At 60.0% G+C, this 24741-nt stretch overlaps 1 protein-coding gene across 2 annotated transcripts; it reads left to right on the top strand.

Moving 5' to 3' along the window:
* Positions 1-22: 22 nt before the first annotated feature.
* On the top strand, positions 23-24678 carry ZNF142 (zinc finger protein 142). 2 transcript variants are annotated; one of them, XM_055123164.1, is made up of 9 exons: positions 23-138; positions 3774-4090; positions 7400-7933; positions 10002-10154; positions 12869-13693; positions 16181-16358; positions 18216-20961; positions 22755-22860; positions 23848-24678. In XM_055123164.1, exons 2-9 carry the CDS (start codon positions 3808-3810, stop codon positions 24315-24317), a joined length of 5295 nt encoding a protein of 1764 aa, XP_054979139.1. In that variant the 5' UTR covers positions 23-138; positions 3774-3807; the 3' UTR covers positions 24318-24678. The 2 variants fall into 2 exon arrangements, with proteins under 2 accessions (XP_054979139.1, XP_054979138.1); XM_055123163.1 differs by having other exon boundaries at positions 24-138; positions 9999-10154.
* Positions 24679-24741: the final 63 nt, after the last annotated feature.

Raw genomic sequence — 24741 nt, 5'->3', positions numbered from 1 at the left:
TGTCCCCCTTCCCCTACCAAGAAGGCCGTCCTAGAGGCGGCTGGGCCGGGGGCGGGGCGCACAAAGCGCGTCCCGGGAGGCCTCTCCAGCTGTCGGTCGACCATAGAGATGCGGCTGCAGCCGACCCGGGCCCGGGAGGTGAGTGAGCCGCTGCGGGCGGGCACTGGGAGGGGAGTGAGGGGGAGGGGAGCTCAGAGGCGAAAGTTCTCGAGCCGCTGAGAGAGAGCGGAGCTGCGCCCGTGAGAACCCTCGGAGGAGGTGCCCAGAGAGCACGCACACGCCGAGGAGTGGGGCCCCGGCGCATCACTGCAGGTGCGGGGCTCCCCCGCAACGCATCCTGACTCGGGACCCCGTCCGAGGGGTCCCCGCTGCCTCGGCTCAGGACCGCAGTCCCGACTGTGCTCTGTCCAAGCCGTGCGGGCTAGCAGCGAACGGCCGGCCCGCCCGCGCAGCGGCGTGGACGCTGTCACTATCTCCGCTTTGCAGAGGGGACAGCTGAGGCCACCGTGACTAAGGAGGCCACGCGCGGGGTCAGCTCCCGCAGGCCAGTGGAAACCCGGGTGCGGAGTTCCCCGCACTTCCTCCGCGGCTTCTCACTTCTCCTTTGTCTCCCTCCACGCCTCAGCCCCAAAGCTGAGCTCCTTTCCAAATCCCGGCTCCATCTGTCACCGGCGCACCCCTTCGTCCAGCTGCTGGAGGTCTGCGGACCCTTGGGCTGGACTATTGCGCAGCCTCCAGGATGCCCCCGTGGAGGTGGACCCGGATGAGCTGGAAATGCCCTCCTCCCACCCCGGCACCCCCTCCCCCAGCAGCGATTGTCACTTTGCTAGGCTCGAGAGTGACAGCCCTGCCCAGAGCCAGCCTGTCACCCTGGAAGGGCCCTTCCTGCATTCTCACACCCAGATGCCCACAGTACTTCTCAGCTTTTGGTCCTTCCCCAAGCCATTCCCTGTTGGTCTTCCTAGTGACTGCACACAACCGGTTTCCCCTGGGTGTCACAGGACGTGCCAATCACGGAACGTTCAGCTCTCAGTGCTTTGGGGGTGCGGAGTCCAGGGGTTTGAAGTTTCAGGAGCTCGGGGACGGGGTGGGGGGGAACCCCTCTTCTGCTTCCATGCATCCGCTGTGTCTGCAACTCTGCTGGTGTGACTTGCATAAATTGTCAGTGTGAGTCCAGCCAAATGTCAGTGCCCATATACTCCACCTGGGGAGGAGGGAGGCCGATGGGGACGCAGCAGGCCAGTGGGATGCGGCCGTTAGGACCCAGACAGAAGAGGAAGTCAGTGAGCGTCAGGAAGGTCACCCAATGGCAGTGATGCTTAGACAGAGGGTTGGCAGTTAGGCGGATTGGTGGACCTTCGGGTGTTGGTTAGCCGACTGGGGGAAGGGGATGGGGATGCCAGAGGTATTTGTGAAGGCTGGAAGCACAGGAAAGAGATGCCCCTATTTTAGGGTTTGGGGTCACACACAGTGGGTACTCAAGGCCTACTCAGCTCCATGTTTGGGGTTTCCTCCCGGAAGTCCTGGGGGTTTGGATGGGGCTGGGGATCGACTCAGGGCTCCTGCATGCCAAACACGCACACTAGCCTTTTGCTCCACCTCCCCAGCTGGCGAACAATTCTCTCAGCTTGAAAATGAGAAAGTGACAGATGACTAGTAGGATGGCTTCAGAGGAGAAAGATGGGTCTGGAGAGGTCAGCCTGGAAGAGACTTAAGTCCGCATGAAGGGACATTATATCCAGAGGGGCAGAACCTTCCAGATCCCTCTCCCCACCCAGTTTTGTTGCAAATAAGGATACTGAGGGGCCGGAGCGATAGCACAGCGGGTAGGGCATTTGCCTTGCACGCGGCCGACCCGGGTTCGATCCCCGGCATCCCATATGGTCCCCCAAGCACTGCCAGGAGTAATTCCTGAGTGCAAAGCCAGGAGTAACCCCTGAGCATCGCTGGGTGTGACCCAAAAAGAAAAAAAAAATAAGGATACTGGGGCTGGAGCAATAGCACAGCGGGTAGGGCGCTTGCCTTGCATGCGGCCGACCCAGGCTGACCCAGGTTCGAATCCCAGCATCCCATATGGTCCCCTGAGCACCGCCAGGGGTAATTCCTGAGTGTAGAACCAGGAGTAACCCCTGTGCATTGCTGGGTGTGACCCAAAAAAAAAAATAATAAGGATACTGAGAAGGGCCCAGAGAGATGGCTACAGGGATGAAGACACTTGCCTTCCATAGCATAGACCCTGGTTCGATCCCAGCACTGCCCAGGAGTCTCCCAAGCATCCCTGAGCACCAAAACAGGAGTAAGCCCTGAACATTACAGAGTGTGGCTCCCCCCCCCCCCCGCAAAAAAAAGGAAAGAGTTTTGAAACAGGGTCCAGGATATAGCTCAGCAGTAGAGATTGTGCCTTGCTCGCTTGTGGGAGGCTGGGAGTTTATTTGAAGAGTGGAAAAAAAGATTCCAAGGGGCTGGAGAGATAGCACAGCGGGTAGGGCGTTTGCCTTGCACGCAGCCGACCCAGGTTCAAATCCCAGCATCCCATATGGTCCCCTGAGCATGGCCAGGGGTAATTCCTGAGCGCAGAGCCAGGAGTAACCCCTGTGAATCGCCAGGTGTGACCCAAAAAGCAAAAAAAAAAAAAAAAAAAAAAAAAAAGATTCCAAGACCGGACTACTTGCTCACTGCATTTCCGTGCATTATTGTCGCACAAAGTTTATGCCAAGTTTTTTTTGCAAAAAAGAAGAAAGTGGGGTGCCCAACCACAGCCAGGAATGATCCCTGAGTGCAGAGTCAGGAGTAACCCTTAAGCATTGCCAGGTGTGTCCCCAAAGCAAACAGAAAGGGGGGCAGCTGGGGAGATCGAAAAGGGGTAGGGTGCTTGCTACCTTGCACGTGGTTGACCTGGGTTTGATCCCTGGCATCCTGTATGGTCACCTGAGTTTGCCAGGAGAGATTACTGAGCGCAGAGCCAGGAGTAAGCCCTGAGTACTGCTGGGCATGGCCCCAAAACCAAAAACTAAACAAGTTGGGTCTGACAATTTTTTTTTTTTTGCTTTTTGGGTCACACCCGGACATGCACATGAGTTACTCCTGGCTCTGCACTCAGGAATTACTCCTGGCGGTGCTCAGGGGACCATATGGGATGCTGGGATTTGAACCCAGATTGGCTGCGTGCAAGGCAAACGCCCTACCCGCTGTGCTATCGCTCCAGCCCCAGGGAGTCTGAGCATTTTTTCCTTAAAAATAGTGTGGTGAGGGCTGGAGCGATAGCACAGCGGGTAGGGCGTTTGCCTTGCACGCAGCCAATCTGGGTTCGAATCCCAGCATCCCATATGGTCCCCTGAGCACCGCCAGGAGTAGTTCCTGAGTGCATGAGCCAGGAGTGACCCCTGTGCATCGCCAGGTGTGACCCAAAAAGCAAAAAAAAAAAAAAAAAAAGTGTGGTGATCAGGAAACTTTGTATGGAACACAAGTGACCACTCTGATGAAAGCTGGTCACAATTTGACCACGGTCACTTAGCTCCCAGCAACATAACCTATAACCGTGAATCTATTGGTCAGACTTTGTGGGCTCTCTTCTAATGTCCACCCTTGGTAGCATTGTTGTTCGCCCTTACTTTGAGGCCACCCCCAGTGGCGCTCAGGGGCAACTTCCGGCCCGATGCTTAGGTGCTGGAGGGAAGGGCGGTGTGTGCTCAGGGTCGGGCCCGGAAACATCCCTCACGGCAAAGCAGATGCTCAAGCATGTGGTTCCCTTTCTCTTCTGATTGGCTCCTCAGCGCCTCAGCGGCCACGGCATCCACGTGCGGGGCAATGGCCAATGCAGTTCTGGACGCGCAGCAGCCAGCTGGCAGCACGGGGGACCTGGATGGCCTCTACCCGGAGCTGCTGCTGATCCCCCCACCCCTCTCCACTCGGGGGCTCCTGGAGCCCGCTGAGAGCGGCTGTCCTTCGGAGAACCCCGCGCCCCCCACCGCTGACCCAGGCTGCCTGCTGGTGGAGGCCACGGCCACAGAGGAGGACCCGGGGAACATGGAGATCATCGTGGAAGCGGTGGCCGGAAACCTGTCTCCAGGTGCCCCCGGAGAGAGCCCAGGTACCACCCACGCCGGATGCTCACAGGCCAGTGGGGGTGGGCCGCCCTGAGCTCTGGGCTGGGTCGGTTTGGACCCTTCTGCATCAAGAGGCCGAGAGCACTGGCCCTGGGGGCGTCTGTTTTGATGCTGTTTTTATATTGTCCTCTGCTGAGCAGGAGGGGAGCACGAGTGGCAGCTGGCAAGGAGGGACACAGCCTGCTGGGCGGACTGGGCAGCGCCTCCCTGCCAGGGCGGCTCGTGTGTGTGTGTGTGTGTGTGTGTGTGTGTGTGTGTGTGTGTGTGTGTGTGGCCATGGTCAAGTGGAGACCTTCCTTCACTCGTGTCCTTGGGGCACCTCCCTGCCACTCTCCCCTGCCCCTACCACGCTCCCCTCCCCCCACCCCACCTGTAGCGGGGATTGGACAGAAGGCCCACTCTGGGTGGGGCAGCTTTGCAGAGGTAACCTGGTGACTCTTCCCCCCCGCTTCCCTCCCCCCCACACACACACACATCACCACCACCACTTTCTTTCTTTTTTTCTTTTTTTGGCTTTTTGGGTCACACCTGGCGATGCACAGGGGTCACTCCTGACTCTGCACTCAGGAATCACTCCTGGCGGGGCTCGGGGGACCCTATGGGATGCTGGGAATTGAACCCGGGTCAGCCTTGTGCAAGACAAATGCCCTACCCGCTGTGCTATCACTCCAGCCCCTTTTTTTAAAAAAATTTTTAAATTAATCACCGTGAGATACAGTTACAGACTCACAAACTTTCACACCACCACTTTCTTGCATGTGATAGGCTTGACCCCCCCAAGACCTTGCCTTGTGGAAGTAGAGCGTTTAGGCTAGGAGAAAAATTTCTGCACTTAGACACAGATTTCACTCTTATCTAAAGCCCCTCGTTTTTCTTTTTGTTTGGTGGCCATACCCAGCTCCGGGATACCTCCTGGCTCTGCACTCAGGAATCACTTCTGGCAGGTTCGGGGGACCATATGGGATGTCAGGGGTTGAATGTGCAAGGTAAATGCCCTATCCACTGAACTATCTTTCCGGCCCCAGTGGCCCCTCATTTGGGGGTAATTCTTCTATTTCTAGTTTTGTTTTTTTAGTTTTTTATTGTTTGCCAACCTTGGCCTCCATGTGCTGTCTTGCCTGCTCCTTCAGACACAAGTACACGGAAGACTGGGATTTGCCTGTTTCTGTTTGGGGGTCACATTGGGTGGTGCTCAGGGGTTATTCCTGAGCTCTGTGCTCAGGAGTGACCCTGGCCAAGGCTGGGGAGCTGGGGATTTAGATCTGCATAGGCCAGCACCTTACTCACTGCCTTCTCTCCGGCCCTCTGTGATTCGACTTTTCCCAGAAAGGATGGTCTCCCTTCGTGACTGCTGTGTCTCGGAAACTCTCTTTACCGAATAGAAAAGTAATACCAAGTCATAGCTAAGTGTCTCTCTCTCTCCCTCATCTCCCTCTCCCTCTCCCCCTCCTCCTCCCCCCCCCGCCCAGGGCCTCATTCAAGCACATCGCCGAAGCTGGGTTTTGCGTTTGTTCTTTTTTTCAATTAAAACACTGTGATTTTTCAGAGTATTCCTAATTGAGGGGGCTGGAGCGATAGCACAGCGGGTAGGGCATTTGCCTTGCACACGGCCGACCCGGGTTCGATTCCCAGCATCCCATATGATCCCCTGAGCACCACCAGGGGTAATTCCTGAGTGCAGAGCCAGGAGTAACCCCTGTGCATTGCCAAAAAGCAAAACAAACAAACAAAACAATCAAAGTATTCCTAATTGAGTGTTAGGCCGACGATATCCCAGCACTGTTCTACGCCAGGGACCCCAGGGACCCTCCCCAGAGGCCTCTTTGGCAGGCCCATGGTTAAGCCTGGTTTGTGGCGGTTTAGGGTCATTCTTGCCTCTGCGGTTTGGGTACGCGTAGCTAGACCATGCCTCTACGCCACCCCTGGACCCAGGGCCCTGCCAATGCCCCCGTTACTTCCCGTCCACCTCGTCTTACTCTCCTGAGTGTGGGTAACATAGCTTGCCTTGGGCTGGAGAGATAACACAGTGGGTAGGGCGTTTGCCTTGCACGCGGCCGACCCGGGTTCGATTCCCAACATCCCATATGGTCCCCTGAGCACCGCCAGGGGTAATTCCTGAGTGCAGAGCCAGGAGTGGCCCCTGTGCATTGCCAGGTGTGACCCAAAAAAAGCCGAGAAAAAAAAACAACATAGCTTGCCTTTCGGTTTAATGCTTTCTGGATGTGGTTACCGCTTATTAGCATTCATTTAGCAAATATCTACTCAGCAACTCAGCACCTATTTTAGTTTACTCTTTGGGCCACACCTGGCGATGTACAGTGGTTATTCCTGGTTCTGTACTAAAGAATTACTCCTGGCGGTGCTAGGGAACCAGATGGAATGCCGGGGACCCAACCCCGCAAGGCAGACACCTGACGCATGGCACTATTGCTCTGGCCCCTCCACACCTAGTTTATGCCAAGTTTTAGGCTAGCACCTGGGACTGATCTGATCATGTGGGCATTTCTGTTCTTGGCGCCAAAAAGAAAAATGGGGCCGCAAGTAGAGAACTTGCCTTGCACGTGGACATCCTTTGTTCGATCCCCAGTTCTGCACACAAGGCCCCACCGGCCCCGCCAGGAGTGGTCCCTGAGCACAGAGCCAGGAGGAAGCCCCGAGCACCGCCGGGTGTGGCCCAGAACCCAAAAGTAAAAGGCGCAGCTCTCCAAACACAGGTGCCGGCAAATCCTCACGTGTACCTGCTGTAGGTTCGATGCCCGCATCTCCTGGGACTCCAGTCAGCACTAGTGCAGGCCAGCTGGCCCTGGTCTCCCTGTCACCGCAGGACCCCCCCCCAGCACTATATCCTCAGGCCCTTGCACTAAATTGCCCACCCGGGCTGGAGCAATAGCACAGCGGGTAGAGCGTTTGCCTTGCATGCAGCTGACCCAGGTTCGATTCCCATCGTCCCATATGGTCCAGGGAGCACCTCCAGGGGTAATTCCTGAGTGCATGAGCCAGGAGTAACCCCTGTGCATCACCAGGTGTGACCCCCCCAAAAAAAAGGAAAAGAAATGAATTGCCCACCCAGTGGACTGAGAGTTGCCCGTGGGGCCCCCAGACTGCCGGGGGCTTACGGTCCAGCTCTTAGGTTCTTACAAGGGCTTATAGTTCAGGTCGATGACAGTCCAGTTCCCGCACCGGAATTCAAGTCTGTGTCTCTCACGGTGGTCCCACATTCCCCGGCACATACTCCCCCCTCTCCCCCCCCACCCCATGGCGTTCCGTCTGATTCTCACCCCTCTGCCCCGCAGGTGTGCTGGTGAAGGTGGTGGAGGTGTACTTCTGCGAGCACTGTGAGCGGAGCTTCTCGGAGCCGGCACTGCTGGCCCTGCATCAGTGCCCCGAACCCCTCCCGCGGCCCGGCCCGAGCCCGGCGGAGCCCAGCCCCGCGCAGAGCCAGAACCCCGCCGCCACCGACGGCCCCCTGCCCTGCCCCGTGTGCGGCCAGGAGTTTGCCCAGCCCCAGGCCCTGAAGAGCCACTTCAAGGCCCACCGCGGCGCGCCCGACACCTTCCCCTGCCCGGAGCCGGGCTGCGCCTTCGCCGCGGCGGCGCGCCGGGCGCTGCAGCAGCACCTGAGACAGGCGCACGGCGCCGTGCCCGTGCCCTGCGCCTTCCGGGGCTGCCCGCTGCTCTTCGCCAGCCAGCAGGGCATGGAGCGCCACCGGCAGGCCCACTACCCTTTCCACTGCCGCCTCTGCAGCTTCGCGGGCTCCAACGTCAAGCTCTTCCGGCAGCACCAGCGCAGCCACGGGGCCGCGCCGCCCGGAGGACCCGCCGTGCCAGGTGGGTGACGCGGGGCCCCGCGGGACAGGGGCCTGCCTGGCGTGCCACTGGGGGCGTGTGGCACTGCGGCGGCGGTTGTGCCCCCTGCCAGGGCGGCCTGGCCCAAGGGAAAGCAGGGCATTGCTCAAGAAGGACAGTTCCTGGAAGCTGGGGGGTGGGGTCGGGGGCCATCTAGAAAACCTGGAAGCGGGAAGCCGAGAGAACAGCCTTGCACTCCGTTGACTCGGATTCCATCCTCAGCACCCCATGTGGTTCCCCCCCAACAAGCACCCCCAGGAGGAGGGGTCCCTCCACACAGAGCCAGGAGTCAGCCCTGAACATCGCTGGGTGTGGCCAAAAAAATAAATAAATAAATAAAGGAGGAAAAAGAGGGGACACTGTGTGAGCACACTGGGCCACCTGCCTGGTGGAGGCGTCCTCTCGCATGCCCTCTGTCTAGGGAGAGCAGGGGTGGGTTTGAAGGGACCGAGTGGATCCTGAGTCGCTGGGTAGGCCAACCCTATAGAGCATTCTACTGTGGGTTTTTTTTCTCTTTTCTGGTTCTTTCTTTCCTTCTTTCTTTTCTTTCTTTCTTTCTTTCTTTCTTTCTTTCTTTCTTTCTTTCTTTCTTTCTTTCTTTCTTTCCTTCCTTCCTTCTTTCTTTTCTGCCTTTCTCTCTTTTTCTTTCTTTCTCTTTCTTTTTCTTTCTTTCTCTCTCTTTTTCTTTCTCTCTCTTTCTTTCTCTCTCTTTCTCTCTCTTTCTTTCTTTCTTTCTCTCTTTCTTTCTTTCTTTCTTTCTTTCTTTCTTTCTTTCTTTCTTTCTTTCTTTCTTTCTTTCTTTCTTTCTTTCTTTCTTTCTTTCTTTCTTTCTTTCTTTCTTTCTTTCTTTCTTTCTCTCTATTGAATCACCGTGAGATAGTTACAGACTTACAGACTTTCCTGATTATGTTTCAGTCATGCAGTGATGGAGCACCCATCCCTCCACCAGTGCCCATTCTCCACCATCAAAGTGTTTCCAGTATCCCTCCTCCACCCCCTACCCCTCTCACCCCTGCCTCTGTGGCAGACACCTTCCTTCTTTCTCTCTCTCTACTTTTGGGCATCATGGTTTGCAATACAGATACTGAGAGGCCATCATGTTTGGTGCTTAGTCTACTTTCAGCACACATCTCCCATCCCGAGCGATCCCTCCAACCATCATTTACTTAGTGGTCCCTTCTCTATTCCATCTGCCTTCTCCCCCAGCATGTGAGGCCGGCTTCCAAGCCATGGCGAGATCCTCCTGGCCCTTATCTCTATTATCTTTAGATATTAGTCTCCTATTACATTACTTTACATTCCACAGATGAGTGCAGTCCTTCTATGTCTGCCCCTCTCTTTCTGACTCATTTCACCTAGCATGATACTCTCCATGTCCATCCACTTACATGCAGATTTGGTGACTTGATCTTTTCTAACAGTTGCATAGTATTCCATTGTGTAGGTGTACCAAAGTTTCTTCTACTGTTTTTTTGTTTGTTTGTTTGTTTTCCCCTGGTGGTTTTGGCCACCCCTGGCAGTTCTTGGAGGACAGGGATGTAGTCAGGAGGGTCATGTGGTCCCAGAGATGAAACCCGAGCCTCATCTTTTGAGCTTTCTGGCCCAGCAGAGCCTTTGGTGGTCAGAATCAGGCCCCCTGGTCAGAGCCGCCAGCCGGCAGCACAGGGCCCCAGAGCTGTCTGCTCATTGGTGCCTCTGAGCTCCGGATGCCAACTCCGGTGACCTTGTTTGTTTGTTTTGGGACCACATCCGCAGTGGCCATCTGGGATGCTGGGATCGTACCCAGGTTGTGTGCATATAAGGCAAGCGCCCTCCCCGCTGTGCTATCCCTCCAGCCCCGGGTTATTTTCTGTTTTGTTTTCTTTTGTTTTTTTTATGATGCTGGGGATGAAACCCAGGGTCTCACACTTGCCGGGCAAATGCAGTGCCTTAGAGCACCATCCCGGGCCTTCCCGTAAAAGCACAGTCAGAAGCTCGGACTTGGCCAGCCCCCGGGGCCCGGGGGAGGAGAGTCCCAGGCACGCCCCTGAGTTCCCTGTGTCTCCAGGAGGAGTCACGCCTTCACCTCCAGAGCACTCGGGCCTGCCCCTTCCGGGGCCGGAGACCTCCATGGAGGACGATGCAGAGAAGGAGGAGGAGACCAGCCCCCAGAAGGACACCCCGCCGGCCCCGGAGGGCGGCCAGGAGGCTCAGCCCGCGGAAGGTAAGCACCTCCAGCCCCGGGCCTGCCCTCGGGGGGCCGTCGGAGCTGAGCCCCCCACAAGGCCAGCCCTGCTGCGCTGAGTGCTGGTTCTCACCCTCTGCTCTTGGGGTTCTGCCCTGACGCGGGTGACGGAAAAGGGTGAGTGGGCCGAGACTCAAGACTCCTGGGGGTCAGGGGTGGCCCGGCTGGTTGCTAAGCACCGGCCTGTCTCCCTGGTGGTTCCGAGCCTGAAGTTTGGCTGCTGTGGTTTCCTGAACCCTTGTTTTCTAGCCGCAAGGGTACGAGGGTGCGTGGGGACACTTAGGGGGCCAGGAGACATCCGTGCTGTTGTCCCAGCCCTCGTGAGCTGGGGCTTCTCGAACTTTCTCCACTCGCCATCCGTCCCCCCAAGAAATACAGCAGGAGGCAAGGCCCGGAGTGTTAGTACAGCAGGTAGAGCACTTGCCTTGTACCCAGCCAACCCTGGTTCGATCCCCAGCATCCCCATATGGTCCCCTGAGCACCCACAGGAGTAATTTCTGAGCACAGAGCCCAGGAGTAACCCCTGAGCATCACCAGGTGTGACCCCAAAACAAAAACAGACAAAACAGTGCAGCGGGGGCTTGGACCACCTGCATACCTTGGGGGTCACCAACGCAACTTCGGCTGGGAGTGACGTTTGGGTTGGTGCACAGTCAGAGATACTCACTGTTTCTGCAGCTTTCACGGCCCTCATACCCACGCCCCACCTGGGGGCGACCAGCTGCAGTTTAAGAATCTAGGGTTAGAGGGGGCTGGAGCGATAGCACAGCGGGTAGGGCGTTTGCCTTGCACGCGGCCGACCCGGGTTTGAATCCCAGCATCCCATATGGTCCCCTGAGCACCGCCAGGAGTAATTCCTGAGTGCAGAGCCAGGAGTAACCCCTGTGCATCGCCGGGTGTGACCCAAAAAAAAGAAAAAAGAATCTAGGGTTAAAGGTAAGGGTGAGAGGTCGTGGGGCCTCAGCTTGCGTGTTGCAGGTGCGAGTCCTGCACTCGACCTCCCAGCATTGCATGGCCCCTGACACTGCTGGGGGGGGTGGGGAACAGCGGAGACCCTGAGTGCCACTAGGCGTGGCCCAGAAACACACAAGCTGGCAAAACAGCAATGGCAGAGGGGCCAGAGCCATAGTACAGCGGCCAGTGTTTGCCTTGCATGTGGCCCACGCAGGTTCAATCCCCCAGCGCCAGGGATGGTCTCTGAGCACCACCAGGAGAGATGTCCCTGACTGCAGAATCAGGAGTCACCCCTGAGCATCACCAGGTGTGGCTCCAAAACAAACAGACAAAAAAAATAGCAGTGGGGGGCTGGAGCGATAGCATAGCGGGTAGGGCGTTTGCCTTGTATGCGGCCAACCCGGGTTCAAATCCCAGCATCCCATATGGTCTCCTGAGCACCGCCAGGAGTAATTCCTGAGTGCAGAGCCAGGAGTAACCCTTGTGCATCGCCAGGTGTGACCCAAAAAGCAAAAAAAAAAAGAAAAAAAAATATAGCAGTGACTGGTGCAGGGCTGAGCCAGCCAGTGGAGGCATGTGGGGGTGCCTCCCCTCCTCCCCTTCCCTCACTCCCAGGGGGGTCCCTTGTCTTCCTGGTCCCTCTGCCGGCCCAGGTACACCCTCCCCGGGCCTGGAGCGCTAGCCCAGGGGGGAGGGCGCTTGCCTTGCGCGAGGGCGTCCCGTTGGGATTCACAGCCCCTCCCATGGTCCCCTGAGCCTTCAGGAATGATCCCTGAGCACAGAGCCAGGAAGGAGTAAGCCCTGCTCACCGTTAGAGCCAGGTATGGCCCCCAAACAAACAAAAGCCTCCAGGGCGGGGATGCTCGGAAGGCTGGCGCCCATGTGCCGAGGGTGTCCTGGGTCTCTCCCTGGGAGTGCTTGGTCCCCTGGGACCAATTTGGGGCTAGTCCCCGAGCAGGAGCAGGAGCAGCTTGAGCCCCCAAAGAGGATGACTCCTCCATCCAGATCGGTCTTTTTTTTTTTTTTTTAATTTTTTGCTTTTTGGGTCACACCCGGCGATGCACAGGGGTTACTCCTGACTCTGCACTCAGGAACTACTCCTGGCAGTGCTCAGAGGACCACATGGGATGCTGGGAATCGAACCTGGGTCGGCCGCGTGCAAAGCAAATGCCCTACCCACTGTGCCATTGCTCCAGCCCCCCAGATCGGTCTTTTAAACCACCCAGGGACGGGGCCTGGGAGTATCGGTGGATCAAGGGGTTAGGGAAAACCCAACAAACCGGCCACCCGCGTCTCTCGACTCCTGGTGATGTTGGGGGTCCCCACTGAGGAGGCGTCACCATGACCCGAGGGTGGGGCCTCCTGGTGGGGCTCAGGGCCGACTCCCAGCTCTGTGCCCAGGGCTCACTCCTGGCGGGGTTCAGGGAACTCTGCGGTGCTGGGGATTGAACCCGGGTCAGCCACGTACAAGCCAGGATAGGGCTAGAATACCCCTTGGGCCCCAGGGGACAGTATTGCCTGGTCTCCCGGGTAGAGAGGCGGAAGAGGGGCAGGACAGAGGGCTAAGGCATTTGCCTTGCACGCCGCTGGCCCGGGTTCGATTCCCCAGCACCCCATCTGGCCTCCCGGGGAGCCCTCAGAGCGATGCCTGAGCACAGCCAGGTGGGAGCCCCCCCCAACACCAGAAGAAAACAAGGAGGCGGCGCCTCCCTCACCCCGCCCTCCCCTCCCGCCCCCAGGGGGCGCGGCCCCGGGGCCCGAGCCGCTCTTCAAGACGCACATGTGCCCCGAGTGCAAGCGCTGCTTTAAGAAGCGGACGCACCTGGCCGAGCACCTGCACCTGCACTTCCCGGACCCCAGCCTGCAGTGCCCCAACTGCCAGAAGTTCTTCACCAGCAAGAGCAAGCTGCGCACGCACCTGCTGCGCGAGCGGGGCCAGAAGGCGCACGGCTGCCCGCTGTGCCACTACCGCGCCGTGGAGCGCAACGCGCTGCACCGCCACATGGCCAGCATGCACGAGGGCAGCAGCAACCTCTACTCAGACACCTACGCCTGCCCCGTGTGCCGCGCCGAGTTCCGCCTCAGCCAGGCCCTCAAGGAGCACCTCAAGGGCCACGCGGCCGCCGCGGCCGCCGCGCCCCCGGCCCTGGGCTGCCTGCAGGCCGGCTGCCGCTACGCCGCGCCCGACCGCCGGGCCCTGGTGCGCCACCTGCGGGAGGCGCACGGCGCGCGGGCCGTGGAGTGCCGCCACCACGCCTGCCCGCTGCTCTTCGCCACGGCCGAGGCCATGGAGGCCCACCACCGGAGCCACTACGCCTTCCACTGCCCGCACTGCGACTTCGCCTGCTCCAACAAGCACCTGTTCCGCAAGCACAAGAAGCAGGGCCACGCGGGCAGCCAGGAGCTGCGCTGCCCCTTCTGCGCCTTCGCCACCTTCAACCCCGTGGCCTACCAGGACCACGTGGGCAAGATGCACGCGCATGAGAAGATCCACCAGTGCTCCGAGTGCAGCTTTGCCACGGCCCACAAGAGGGTGCTCATCCGCCACATGCTGCTGCACACAGGTGAGTGCCCACGCGGGCGCGGTGGGGGCGGGGGCCCAGGGCAGTGGGCTCTGCCAGGCCCTCTCGGCCCCTCTGGTATTCCTTTAGCTCAGTCCAACCTCTGGGGGGGTGGGGGGGTGACAAGGGAGCCTTGGGCCAGAGCGCCACTCAGCCCGCGAAGGGCCAGGCCTGCTTTTGTACCCGATGACAGGGTTTAGGGCCAGACAGATAGTGCAGCGGGGGTTTGATCCCCGACACCCCATAACATCCCTTGAGCCCCACGAGGAGGGGTCCCTGAGCACAGAGTCAAGAAGAAGCCCTGAGCACTGCCGGGTGTGGCTCAAAAGCAAAAAAAAAAAAAAACAAGAAATGACATTGTATGATTGAAACTCAATCATGAAAGCTTTGTAACTGTATCTCATGGCGATTCAATAAAAAAGAAAGAAAGAGGGAGGGAGGGAGGAGGGAAGGAAGGAAGGAAGGAAGGAAGGAAGGAAGGAAGGAAGGAAGGAAGGAAGGAAGGAGGGAGGGAGGGAGGGAGGGAGGGAGGGAGGGAGAGAGAGGAAGAAGGACAAGGTTTAAATGGTGTTTCCATGACGCTGGAGAGATAGTATAGCAGGTAGGGCACTTGCTTTGTGTGCGGCCCAACAGGTAAATCCCTGAGCACTTCCAGGAGTGATTCCTGAGCACAGAGACAAGAGGAACCCCAGAGGAATTTCTGGGTATGACCTGAAAAACCAACAAATAAATGGTCTGTTTCCAGGGGCTGTAGAAACAGTGAGTCGGTGCTTGCTTTGCATTCAGCTGACCTGGGTTCAATCCCTAGCACTTCAGAGGGTCCCCTGAGCCTGCTCCCTGAGTGCAGAGCCAGGAGTAAGCCCTGAGCACTGCCAAGTGTGTCCCAGAAACAGACAAACAAAAGAGAGTAATTTTTGAAAATTCTGAACGGTCTGTTTCTGGGCTACACAGCTGGGATGGGCCCTGAAGTCTGAGCTTTCGGACCAGCACCCAACCTGAGGGTCAGGGCCTGGCCACGGCCGTGGACACTTGCCCCTGAGCTCGCGCCAGGCACGCTGAGCACTGTGCCAGGCTGTCCTCCTCTTGCCGGCCGTGCAGGGCCAGTGTTTTCATTTGTGGCTCGCCCTTTGGGGACAGGGAGACGGACGGAGGTGTTGAATGACCTGCCAGTGCACATGTGGTCACGTGGTCATAAACTGGGACTTTTTTTGGTGGGGACAGCTCAGCTGGTGGTGCCTGGGGCCCCCGCCTGGTGGTACGAGGGAGATCATACACAGGGCCGGTATTCAGACCAGAGTCACGGCTGCAGCCACGAGCTAGACACAGCGTCTTCCCCCTGGAGGATCACGCCAGCCCCGGAAACTTGGAATTTGAACCACCCCTTAGGAGCGCTTCGATTCCCCTAAGCCTGTTTCCTCCTCTGCAGATGGGCTTTCTTGCCGTGTGCCTCCTGGGGCCGGCTGTCTGGATGCCGAGAGAAGCGGCATGTTTAGCAGGTGCTCAGGGAGCTCTCTCTCTCTCTCTCTCTCTCTCTCTCTCTCTCTCTCTCTCTCTCTCTGCAAATGTGGCGTAACCACTGGCCTGTATTGATTTTTTTCTCTCTCTCTCTCCTCTTAAGTGCATCAATTGGCCTTTTGCATTAGCAAGCTGGATCTGTTTGTTTGGGGGCCATACCCAAAGTTTATTCCTGGCTGTGTGCATAGGGATTACCCCTGGCACACTCAGGGGAAACCTATGGGACCCCAGGGACCAAAACCAGGTTGGCCACATGCAAGGCAACTGCCCTGCCTGCTATACTATCACCTCTCATGCCCTCAAGTGTGGATTGTATTTTGTTTTTGTTTGGGGGCCACACCTGGCGATGCTTAGGGCTTGCTCAGGCCCTGCACTCAGGAATTATTCCTGACAGAGATCAGAGGGACCTGTGGGATGCTGGGGATGGAGCCCAGGTCAGCCGCATGCAAGGCAGGCGCCCTCCCCATTGTCCTATCGCTCCAGCCCTTACCGTGGATTTTATTTATTCATTTATTTATGGCTTTTTTTGGGTCACATGCAGCAATGCTCAGGGATTACTCCCGGCGGTGCTCGGGGGACCATATAGGATGCTGGGGATCGAACTGGGTCGGCCACATGCAAGGCAAACGCCCTCCCCGCAGTACTACCACTCTGGCCCAGCGTGGGCTTTAAAGGGGCTAGAAGGAGGCTCCAAAGGCCGGCTTGCAGGCGCGGCAGGCAGGTGTTCTGGCTGCCCCAGCCCTGCTGGCTGCCATCCCCAAACAGGACGTGGCCTCTCTGGGTCATCTCGAAAGCTCAGCCTTCACTTGCTGCCTTCACTGGGGGAGTTGTCTGAGACAGATGTGACCCCCCCTGCAGCGTGGCCCTCGGCACCTCAGGGCGCTTGGCAGGTTGGAAGGCGGGTGGCAGGGGCACCCCTCCATCCCGCCCTTGACCCGCGCCTTCTCCCCTCTCTCATCCCCGCCACACCGGAAGGTGAGAAGCCTCACAAGTGTGAGCTGTGCGACTTCACGTGCCGGGACGTGAGCTACCTGCCCAAGCACATGCTGACACACTCGGACACCAAGGACTACATGTGCACGGAGTGCGGCTACGTCACCAAGTGGAAGCACTACCTCAGCGTGCACATGCGCAAGCACGCCGGCGACCTCAGGTGCGTCCTCGACCCCAGACTCCCTCCCGTCGGCTCGGCCTCATGGACGGGGGCGGTGGCCCCATCTGCGGGGCGGGCGCTGTTGGGGCGAGGGAAGGAGAGTGGCCAGGAGGATAGGCCTGGAGAAGGCGTCACTTGAGTTCCAGAGACCCCAGAGCTGGCCACTCCCAGCCCCAGGCAGCTCTTCCGGTCTGTGGGCACAGCCGGCCCAGGATCCGGGAGAAGAGAATGTTCTCTGGATCATTCAGACCCCTGTGGGGAAAAGGGAAGAAGGTTCCAGTCCTGTTGCATGCCGTGGCCAGGCCGGCTGCTTACAAGTGCCCTGTGCGGGGGCTGGAGCAATAGCACAGCGGGTAGGGCGTTTGCCTTGCACGCAGCTGACCCAGGTTTGATTCCCAGCATCCCATATGGTCCCTGAGCACTGCCAGAGGTAATTCCTGAGTGCAGAGCCAGGAGTGACCCCTGTGCATAGCCGGGTATGACCCAAAAAAAAAACAAAACAAGTGTTCAGTGGGTGACAGCCAGGACACCTGCCCTTTCGGGAGCAGCGTGGAGGCGGAGTTAGAAGCAGGCCCTGGAGGCCCTCTCTGCCCTCACGGTCCCTGTGATGCTCAGGAGGGGCTGGGTTCTGTGCCTTCCGCCTCTCCACGGTGCGTGGAGATGCCTGTTACAGAGATGGGACCATGAAGGCAGGTGACGCGGCTACCCAGCTGCATGGAGAGACTGGCCCTGGGGCTCAGCAAAACCACTAGAATTGTGGGCCGAAGAGTAATACAGTGGGCAGGACGCTTGCCTGGCACACGCCTCACCCCCAGGGTTCGATTACCAACATGCCATATGGGGTCTCCCCCCAACTACTGCTGGGAGTAATTCCTAAATGCAGAACCAGGAGTGACCCCCTGAGCATCGCCAGGTAGCACTGTATCACTGTCATCCTGTTGTTCATTGATTTGCTCAAGCAGGTGCCAGTAATGTTTCCATTCATCCCTGTCGAGTGCTAGTGTAGCCTGATGGTGTACTGGGGGCTCTTTCAGGGTCAGGGGAATGAGGATCATCATTGTTACTGTTTTTGGCATATTGAATACGCCACAGGTAGCTTGCCAGGCTCTGCCGTGTGGGCGGGATACTTCTGGTAGCTTCCTGGGCTCTCCGAGAGGGATGGAGACTTTTGGGGCAGCCTAGAAATCACCTTTACAGTTGTTCCCAGTGAGGTATATATATATATATATATATATATATATATATATATATATATATATATATATATATATATATATATATGAGGCAAGAGCATATATATATATATAAATATATGATATATGATATATATCACCTGGTATAGCCCCCCAAATCTGAAGAAATTAAAAAAAACACACAAACAGTTGTGGGGCAGGAGAGATACATCAGCTTATAGGGTGGTTGCCTTGCATGCAGCTGACCTGGGTTCTGTCCCCGGGCACCTGTTATGTCCCCTAACCCCTGCCAGGAGTAAGCCCTGAGCATAGCCAGGTGTGGCCCCAAAACAAACAGACTAAACCCCCTAGAGTTGTAGGGCCAGAGAGAGAGCGCAGCAGACTGAGCCTTGTACATGGCCCACCTGGGTTCCTGGCTCTGGGATTACTCCTGGCAGAGCTCGGGGGACCATATGGGATGCCTGAGATGGAACCTGGGTCAGCCAAGCGCAAGGCCCGCACTCTGCCCGCTGTACTATGGCACCACATATGGTTCCCTGGAGCACAGCCAGGACTAATCCCTGAGCCCCAGGTGCCCCCCACATCCCGCCCCCCACACACCCCCAAACCAAACCAGACAAGCAAACTGAGTGATGACTTTGTGCCTCTGCTTCTTCCCCGTCAGGTACCAGTGCAACCAGTGCCCCTACCGCTGCCACCGGGCCGACCAGCTGAGCAGCCACAAGCTGCGGCACCAGGGCAAGTCGCTCATGTGCGAGGTGTGCGCCTTCGCGTGCAAGCGCAAGTACGAGCTGCAGAAGCACATGGCTTCCCAGCACCACCCGGGCGCGCCTGCGCAGCTCTACCCGTGCCGCTACTGCAGCTACCAGAGCCGGCACAAGCAGGCGCTGCTGAGCCACGAGAACTGCAAGCACACGCGGCTGCGCGAGTTCCGTTGCGCGCTCTGCGACTACCGCAGCTTCAGCAGCACCACGCTCTTCCTGCACAAGCGCAAGGCGCACGGCTACGTGCCGGGCGACCAGGTCTGGCAGCTCCGCTGTGCGGGCCAGGAGGTGGGCGCCGCCGCTTCCAAGCAGTGCCCCAGCCCGGCCCCAGACTCCCAACCACCGGGCACCCCGCCAGAGGGGCCCGCTGGCGACCCCGGGACCCAGGAGCACCCCGGCCTGGAGTCACCGCTGCCCGAGATCAGGGAGGACAGCGCGGGCCGCCGGGACGAGCCCGAGGCCCAGGGCAGCCCCTGCCCAGCAGCTGAGGTGGATGAGGGGGGCTGCACGCTCCACCTGGAGGCGCTGGACGTGGAGCTGGAAGCCGTGGCTGAGCCCCCGCTGGAAGCGCTTGCAGAAACGGACCCCATGGAGCTGGGGCCGCTGGAAGGGCCCGAGGGTCCCGCGGAAAGTGCCACCCCGCCGCCACCGCCACCGCTGCCCCCGGACCTGGGGACGGAGCAGGAGCCCCTAGGGGCCCAGCCAGCCCCCGAGAGCCCCGGACGGGCACCTGCCTCCGAGGAGCCCCCTGACCCCTGGGTGGGAGCCTTGGAGGCGGCGCCCCCGTCAGAGACGGGGCCCCTGGCCCAGCCCCCCGAGGCGGAGTCCCTGCTCCGGGCGCTGCGGCGGCGGGACAAGGAGCAGGCCGAGACGCTGGTGCTGGAGGGCCGCGTGCAGATGGTGGTGGTCCAGGACGAGGCCCCGGCCTTCCGCTGCCCACACTGCCCCTTTGTCGCCCGCCGGGAGAAAGCCCTGAGCCTGCACGCCCGGGCTGCGTGCCCAGGCCGCCGCGCACCCCTCTTGTGCCCCGAGTGTGGCGCCAGCTTCAAGCAGCAGCGCGGCCTCAGCACCCACCTGCTGAAGAAGTGCCCCGTGGTGCAGGGCAAGAGCAAGGGGCCGGTCCTGGCCGCTGCGGGCGGTGGGACGGCCCCTCCCGCACCCGCGGAGGACGAGCCGGGGGCCCCCCGAGACCCCTCCCCAGCCCTTCCCCCAGAGGAGCCCGAGGAAACGGCGGCACCCCTCGCCCCGCCCCCGGACCCTGCCTTGGAGCCCCCCTCCTCGCCCCCGGAGACCCCCGAGAAGTTCCACTTCGAGCAAGGCAAGTTCCGCTGCGCCGCCTGCCCCTTCCTCTGCTCCCGGCTCTCCTCCATCACCTCGCACGTGGCCGAGGGCTGCCGCGGGGGGCGCGCCAAGCGGGGGGCCGCCCACCCGCCGGCCGGCTCCCCGTGGGACCCCGAGGGCCAGCCCAAGCCCAAGGGGGCGCGCTTCTCCTGCCCCACCTGCCCCTTCAGCTGCCAGCAGGAGCGGGCCCTGAGGACGCACCAGGCGCGGGGCTGTCCCCTGCAGGGGCCGGCGGGCGAGCCTCTCCGCTGCGACCTCTGCCCTTTCACCGCCCCCGGCGCCGCGGCGCTGCGGCTCCACCAGCGGCGGAGGCACCCGGCTGCCGCGCCCCCGGCCCGCGGCCCCCGCCCCCCGCTGCAGTGCGCCGACTGCGGCTTCACCTGCAAGCAGAGCCGCTGCCTGCAGCAGCACCGGCGCGTCAAGCACGAGGGCGTGAAGCCGCACCAGTGCCCCTTCTGCGACTTCTCCACCACGCGCCGCTACCGCCTGGAGGCGCACCAGTCGCGGCACACGGGCGTGGGCCGCATCCCCTGCAGCTCCTGCCCGCAGACCTTCGGCACCAACTCCAAGCTGCGCCTGCACCGCCTGCGCGTGCACGACAAGACCCCCACCCACTTCTGCCCGCTGTGCGACTACAGCGGCTACCTGCGGCATGACATCACGCGCCACGTCAACAGCTGCCACCGCGGTACGCCGGCCTTCGCCTGCCCCCAGTGCGAGGCGCAGTTCAGCTCCGAGACGGCGCTCAAGCAGCACGCGCTGCGCCGGCACCCAGAGCCCCCCGCCGACGCCGACGCCAACGCCGCCGGGGCGCACGAGGGCCCGCTGCACTGCGCACGCTGCGGGGTGCAGTGCCCCAGCCCCGCCAGCCTGCGGGGCCACACCCGCAAGCAGCACCCGCGGCAGCTCGAGTGCGCCGCCTGCCAGGCGGCCTTCCCCAGCCGGCCCGCGCTCGAGGCGCACCGGCGGCAGCAGCACTTCAGCCACCGCTGCGGTGTCTGCGACTTCGCGGCCCGCGAGCGCGGGGGCCTGGTGAAGCATTACCTGGAGCGGCACGAGGGGGACGGCGACGGGGAGCCGCCGTCCCGGCGCTGCCCCTTCTGTGACTTCGCCTGCCGCCACCAGCTGGTTCTCGACCACCACGTGAAGGGCCACGGCGGCACCAGGCTCTACAAGTGCACCGACTGCGCCTACAGCACCAAGAACCGCCAGAAGATCACCTGGCACAGCCGCATCCACACCGGCGAGAAGCCCTACCGCTGCCACCTCTGTCCCTACGCCTGCGCCGACCCCTCGCGCCTCAAGGTACACCAGCCACAGGGCAGAGGGTCCCCCAGTGCCCGCGGCCGGACGCCAGGAAACACCTGGAGTCCCGTTTCGTGTGTGTGGTGGGGGAGGGGAGAACACATCCCGAAGTTGTGTCTTTGCCCGGCACGCAGCGCTGCTCAGGGCTGACCCCTCGGCTGTCTGGGGAACCACAAGGGAGGCTACAAGTCCAACCCAGGGGGTCCGGTGCAAAGCATGTGCCTTACACGAATATGGTTTTATATTTATAGGGACAGAGTTTTTGTTTGGGGGCCATTCCCGGCGGTGCTTGGGGCTTATTCCTGGCTCTGCATACAGGGATGACTCCTGGTGGGGCTCAGGGCACCATATGGGATGTCAGGGATGGAATCAGGGATGGAACCCAGGTCAGCTGTGTCCAAGGCAAGCACCCTGCCCCCCCCCCCCCCCCCCCCGCGGATGTGGAAACTTTTGTTTTGTTTTTGTTTTTGGGTCACACCTGGCGATGCACAGGGGTTACTCCTGGCTCTTCACTCAGGAATTACTCCTAGCTGTGTTCAGGGACCATATGGGATGCTGGGAATCGAACCCAGGTCAGCCACATGCAAGGCAAATGCCCTACATGCTGTGCTATTGCTCCAGCCCCAAAAGAGCTCACTTCTTTTTTTCCCCCCTTTTTTTCTGGCGTTTTGGGTCACACCCATCAGTGCACAGGGGTTACTCCTGGCTCTGCACTCAGTAATTACTCCTGGTGGTGCTCGGGGTACTATATGGAATACTGGGAATCAAACCTGGGTCGGCTGCATGCAAGGCAAAGCTCTACCCCACTGTACTGTCGCTCCAGCCCCAGGGTGTGGAAATTCATAGGAATTAAGACGCTTATTTTGGCTGGAGCAATAGCACAGGGGGTAGGGCATTTGCCTTGCATGTGGCCAACCTGGGTTCCATTCTTTTGTCCCTCTCGGAGAGCCCAGCAAGCTACCAAGAGTATCCTGCCTGCACGGCAGAGCCTGGCAAGCTACCTGTGGCATATTTGATATCCCAAAAAACACTAACAACAAGTCTCACAATGGAGAAATTACTGGTGCCCACTCGAGCGAATGAATGAGCAACAGGATGACAGTGCTACAGGGACAGTGATGCAGTGATCTTGCACGGGGCTAACCTCAGTTTGCTCCCCTGCACACAGAGCCAGAAGTATCCCTTGAGAACCAGTGGGTATCCCCTCCCCCCCCAAAAAAAAAAACACCCAGAGGGGCTGGAGCAATAGCACAGCAGGTAAGGCATTTGCCTTGCACTCAGCCAACCCAGGTTCGATTCCCAGCATCCCATATGGTCCCCTGAGCACCGCCAGGAGTAATTCCTGAGTGCAAAGCCAAGAGTAACCCCTGTGCAATGCAATGCTGGGTGTGACCCAAAAAGAAAAAAAAAAAAACACCAGAAATGATGATTCATTTCAATCAGTGATTTGTGTGACCCCAGGGAGGCTCAGAATTTCTGAGGTGGCACGGGGTCATGGCTGGGAGGGCTGAGGCAGCCTAGACACAGATGCCGTCCGTAACTGTGTGTGCCTCCCACCTTCCCCAGCTAGTGGAGTCACTTTGACTGTTTCCTGTCCCGTGGATGACAGAGCCGTGCACTGGGGCTTGGGCAGAGTGGCAGACCTGAGCTGCTGGGGGGAGGGGCTGAGGGCAGCCTGGAGCCCGTGTCCGTCACAGGAACAGCGACTACACAGGGCAGAGGGAGGCGGCCCCTCCCGGAGCTGCTCTGCTGCCCCGTCCCCCACCCAGTGCCCGCCCCTTTCCCTCTTCCAGTACCACATGAGGATCCACAAGGAAGAGCGGAAGTACCTGTGCCCGGACTGCGGCTACAAGTGCAAGTGGGTCAACCAGCTTAAGTACCACATGACCAAGCACACGGGTGAGTTGCTGGAAGCCCCCCCACGCCTGCACCCTCACTGCCCTCCCAGCCTTGGGGCTGGCCTGGCCTTGCTCAGATAGTTGCAGGGTAAGACCAGGAGTGCCCAGCAGGGCCAGAGTAGCTTTCTAGAACCCTAAGTACCCATCAGCCTGGGGGGGGGTGGACCGGAAGCCCCCCAGCAGGCACGTGGGAAACGGTCCTTTCCATGGGTGGGGCCACAGGCGGGCCCCAACTCCAACAGGTGCCCCTGAGGCAGGGCAACCTGGAAACCCCTACCCACAGTTTCTCATTCAGGCTGGGGTGCTTGGGACTAGTGCCTGTAGCACCCCAGGAAGAGGGAAAAGCCCAGCCCCCTCCCATCCCAGAACCTCACCACTCTTCCCTCCTCCCACCCACACCCCTCTGAAGCATTTTTTTCTCACACCAAATGAGTTCAATCGAGGCAGATCCCCAGGCCCCAGGAGCACCCCTTTACCAGTCAGCGTGGAAATCTCCCACGTGGAAACCCTGTTTTCTGGGCGTGTCCTTCAAGGGTTGTCCTACATGGGTTGTCAGCAGCCACAGAGCCCCCAAAATGGGCAGCGGGTAGGGTGTTTGCCTTGCATGCAGCCAGCCCGTGTTCTATCCTCGCCATCCCATATGATCCCCCGAGCACCGCCAGGAGTAACCCCTCTGAGCAAAACCGGGTGCTCACTCTACTCCAAAAAAAAGGGGGGGGGGCTGGAGTGATAGCACAGTGAGGAGGGCATTTGCCTTGCACGCGGCCGACCCGTATTCAAATCCCAGCATCTCATATGGTCCCCTGAGCACCGCCAGGGGTGATTCCTGAGTGCATGAGCCAGGAGTGACCCCTGTGCATTGCTGGGTGTGACCCAAAAAGCAAAAAGCAAAAGAAAAAAAGCCACAGCGGGAACCGTCGGCACCTACAGCTGGTGTCCACCGCGTCCCGCGCTCACCGCCCTGCCCCCGGCTGGCTCTGCCCCGCAGGACTGAAGCCGTACCGGTGTCCCGAGTGCGAGTACTGCACCAACCGCGCCGACGCGCTGCGCGTGCACCAGGAGACGCGGCACCGGGACGCGCGCGCCTTCATGTGCGAGCAGTGCGGCAAGGCCTTCAAGACGCGCTTCCTGCTGCGCACGCACCTGCGCAAGCACAGCGAGGCGCGGCCCTACGTGTGCAACGTGTGCCGCCGCGCCTTCCGCTGGGCCGCCGGCCTGCGTCACCACGCGCTCACGCACACCGACCGCCACCCCTTCTTCTGCCGCCTCTGCAGCTACAAGGCCAAGCAGAAGTTCCAGGTGGTCAAGCACGTGCGCCGCCACCACCCCGACCAGGCCGACCCGAGCCAGGGCGTGGGAAAGGACCCCAGCACCCCCACCGTGCACCTCCACGACGTGCAGCTGGAGGAGCCCGGCCCTCGCGCCCCGGACGCGCCCCCGACCGGCCCCGAGGGTTGACTGCTTGCACCCTCCCTGCTCCAGTTGCCGGCCCCCGCCCAGGAGGGGGAGGAGGATGGATGGGAGCCCGACCTCGCCTGGTCGCAGCACCGAGCCCGAGCAAGGACTGGTTTTGGAGGGGGTCAGGGTGGCCAGCATCCACCAGCACTCGGGCCACGGAACTTGGGAGCCCATGACCCCGGGAATTGAGCACCATGGACTGCCCGGAGCTTTCGGGTTCCAGCGCTGTCACCCGCACCCAGGCCTCCTGCTGGAGCTGGGCCTTCTCCACCCTGTCGGCTGCCCTTCCCGCCTCCCAGCTGCTGTGTCTCACGGTTGCATGTGCTGCTGTGCAGTGCTCCATAAAGCGTATCCAACAGCAGATGGCCAGAGTCCATCACTGGCAGGCCGCCCTGCCCCCCCACCCCTGTCCCCTCCCTCCCTC

This window comes from Sorex araneus, chromosome X (genome assembly GCF_027595985.1).
Source record: "Sorex araneus isolate mSorAra2 chromosome X, mSorAra2.pri, whole genome shotgun sequence".
In the NCBI taxonomy this organism is placed as follows: Eukaryota; Metazoa; Chordata; class Mammalia; order Eulipotyphla; family Soricidae; genus Sorex; species Sorex araneus.
Note: the sequence above shows the minus strand (reverse complement) of the source record. Positions and strands in the feature narration are given on the sequence as shown.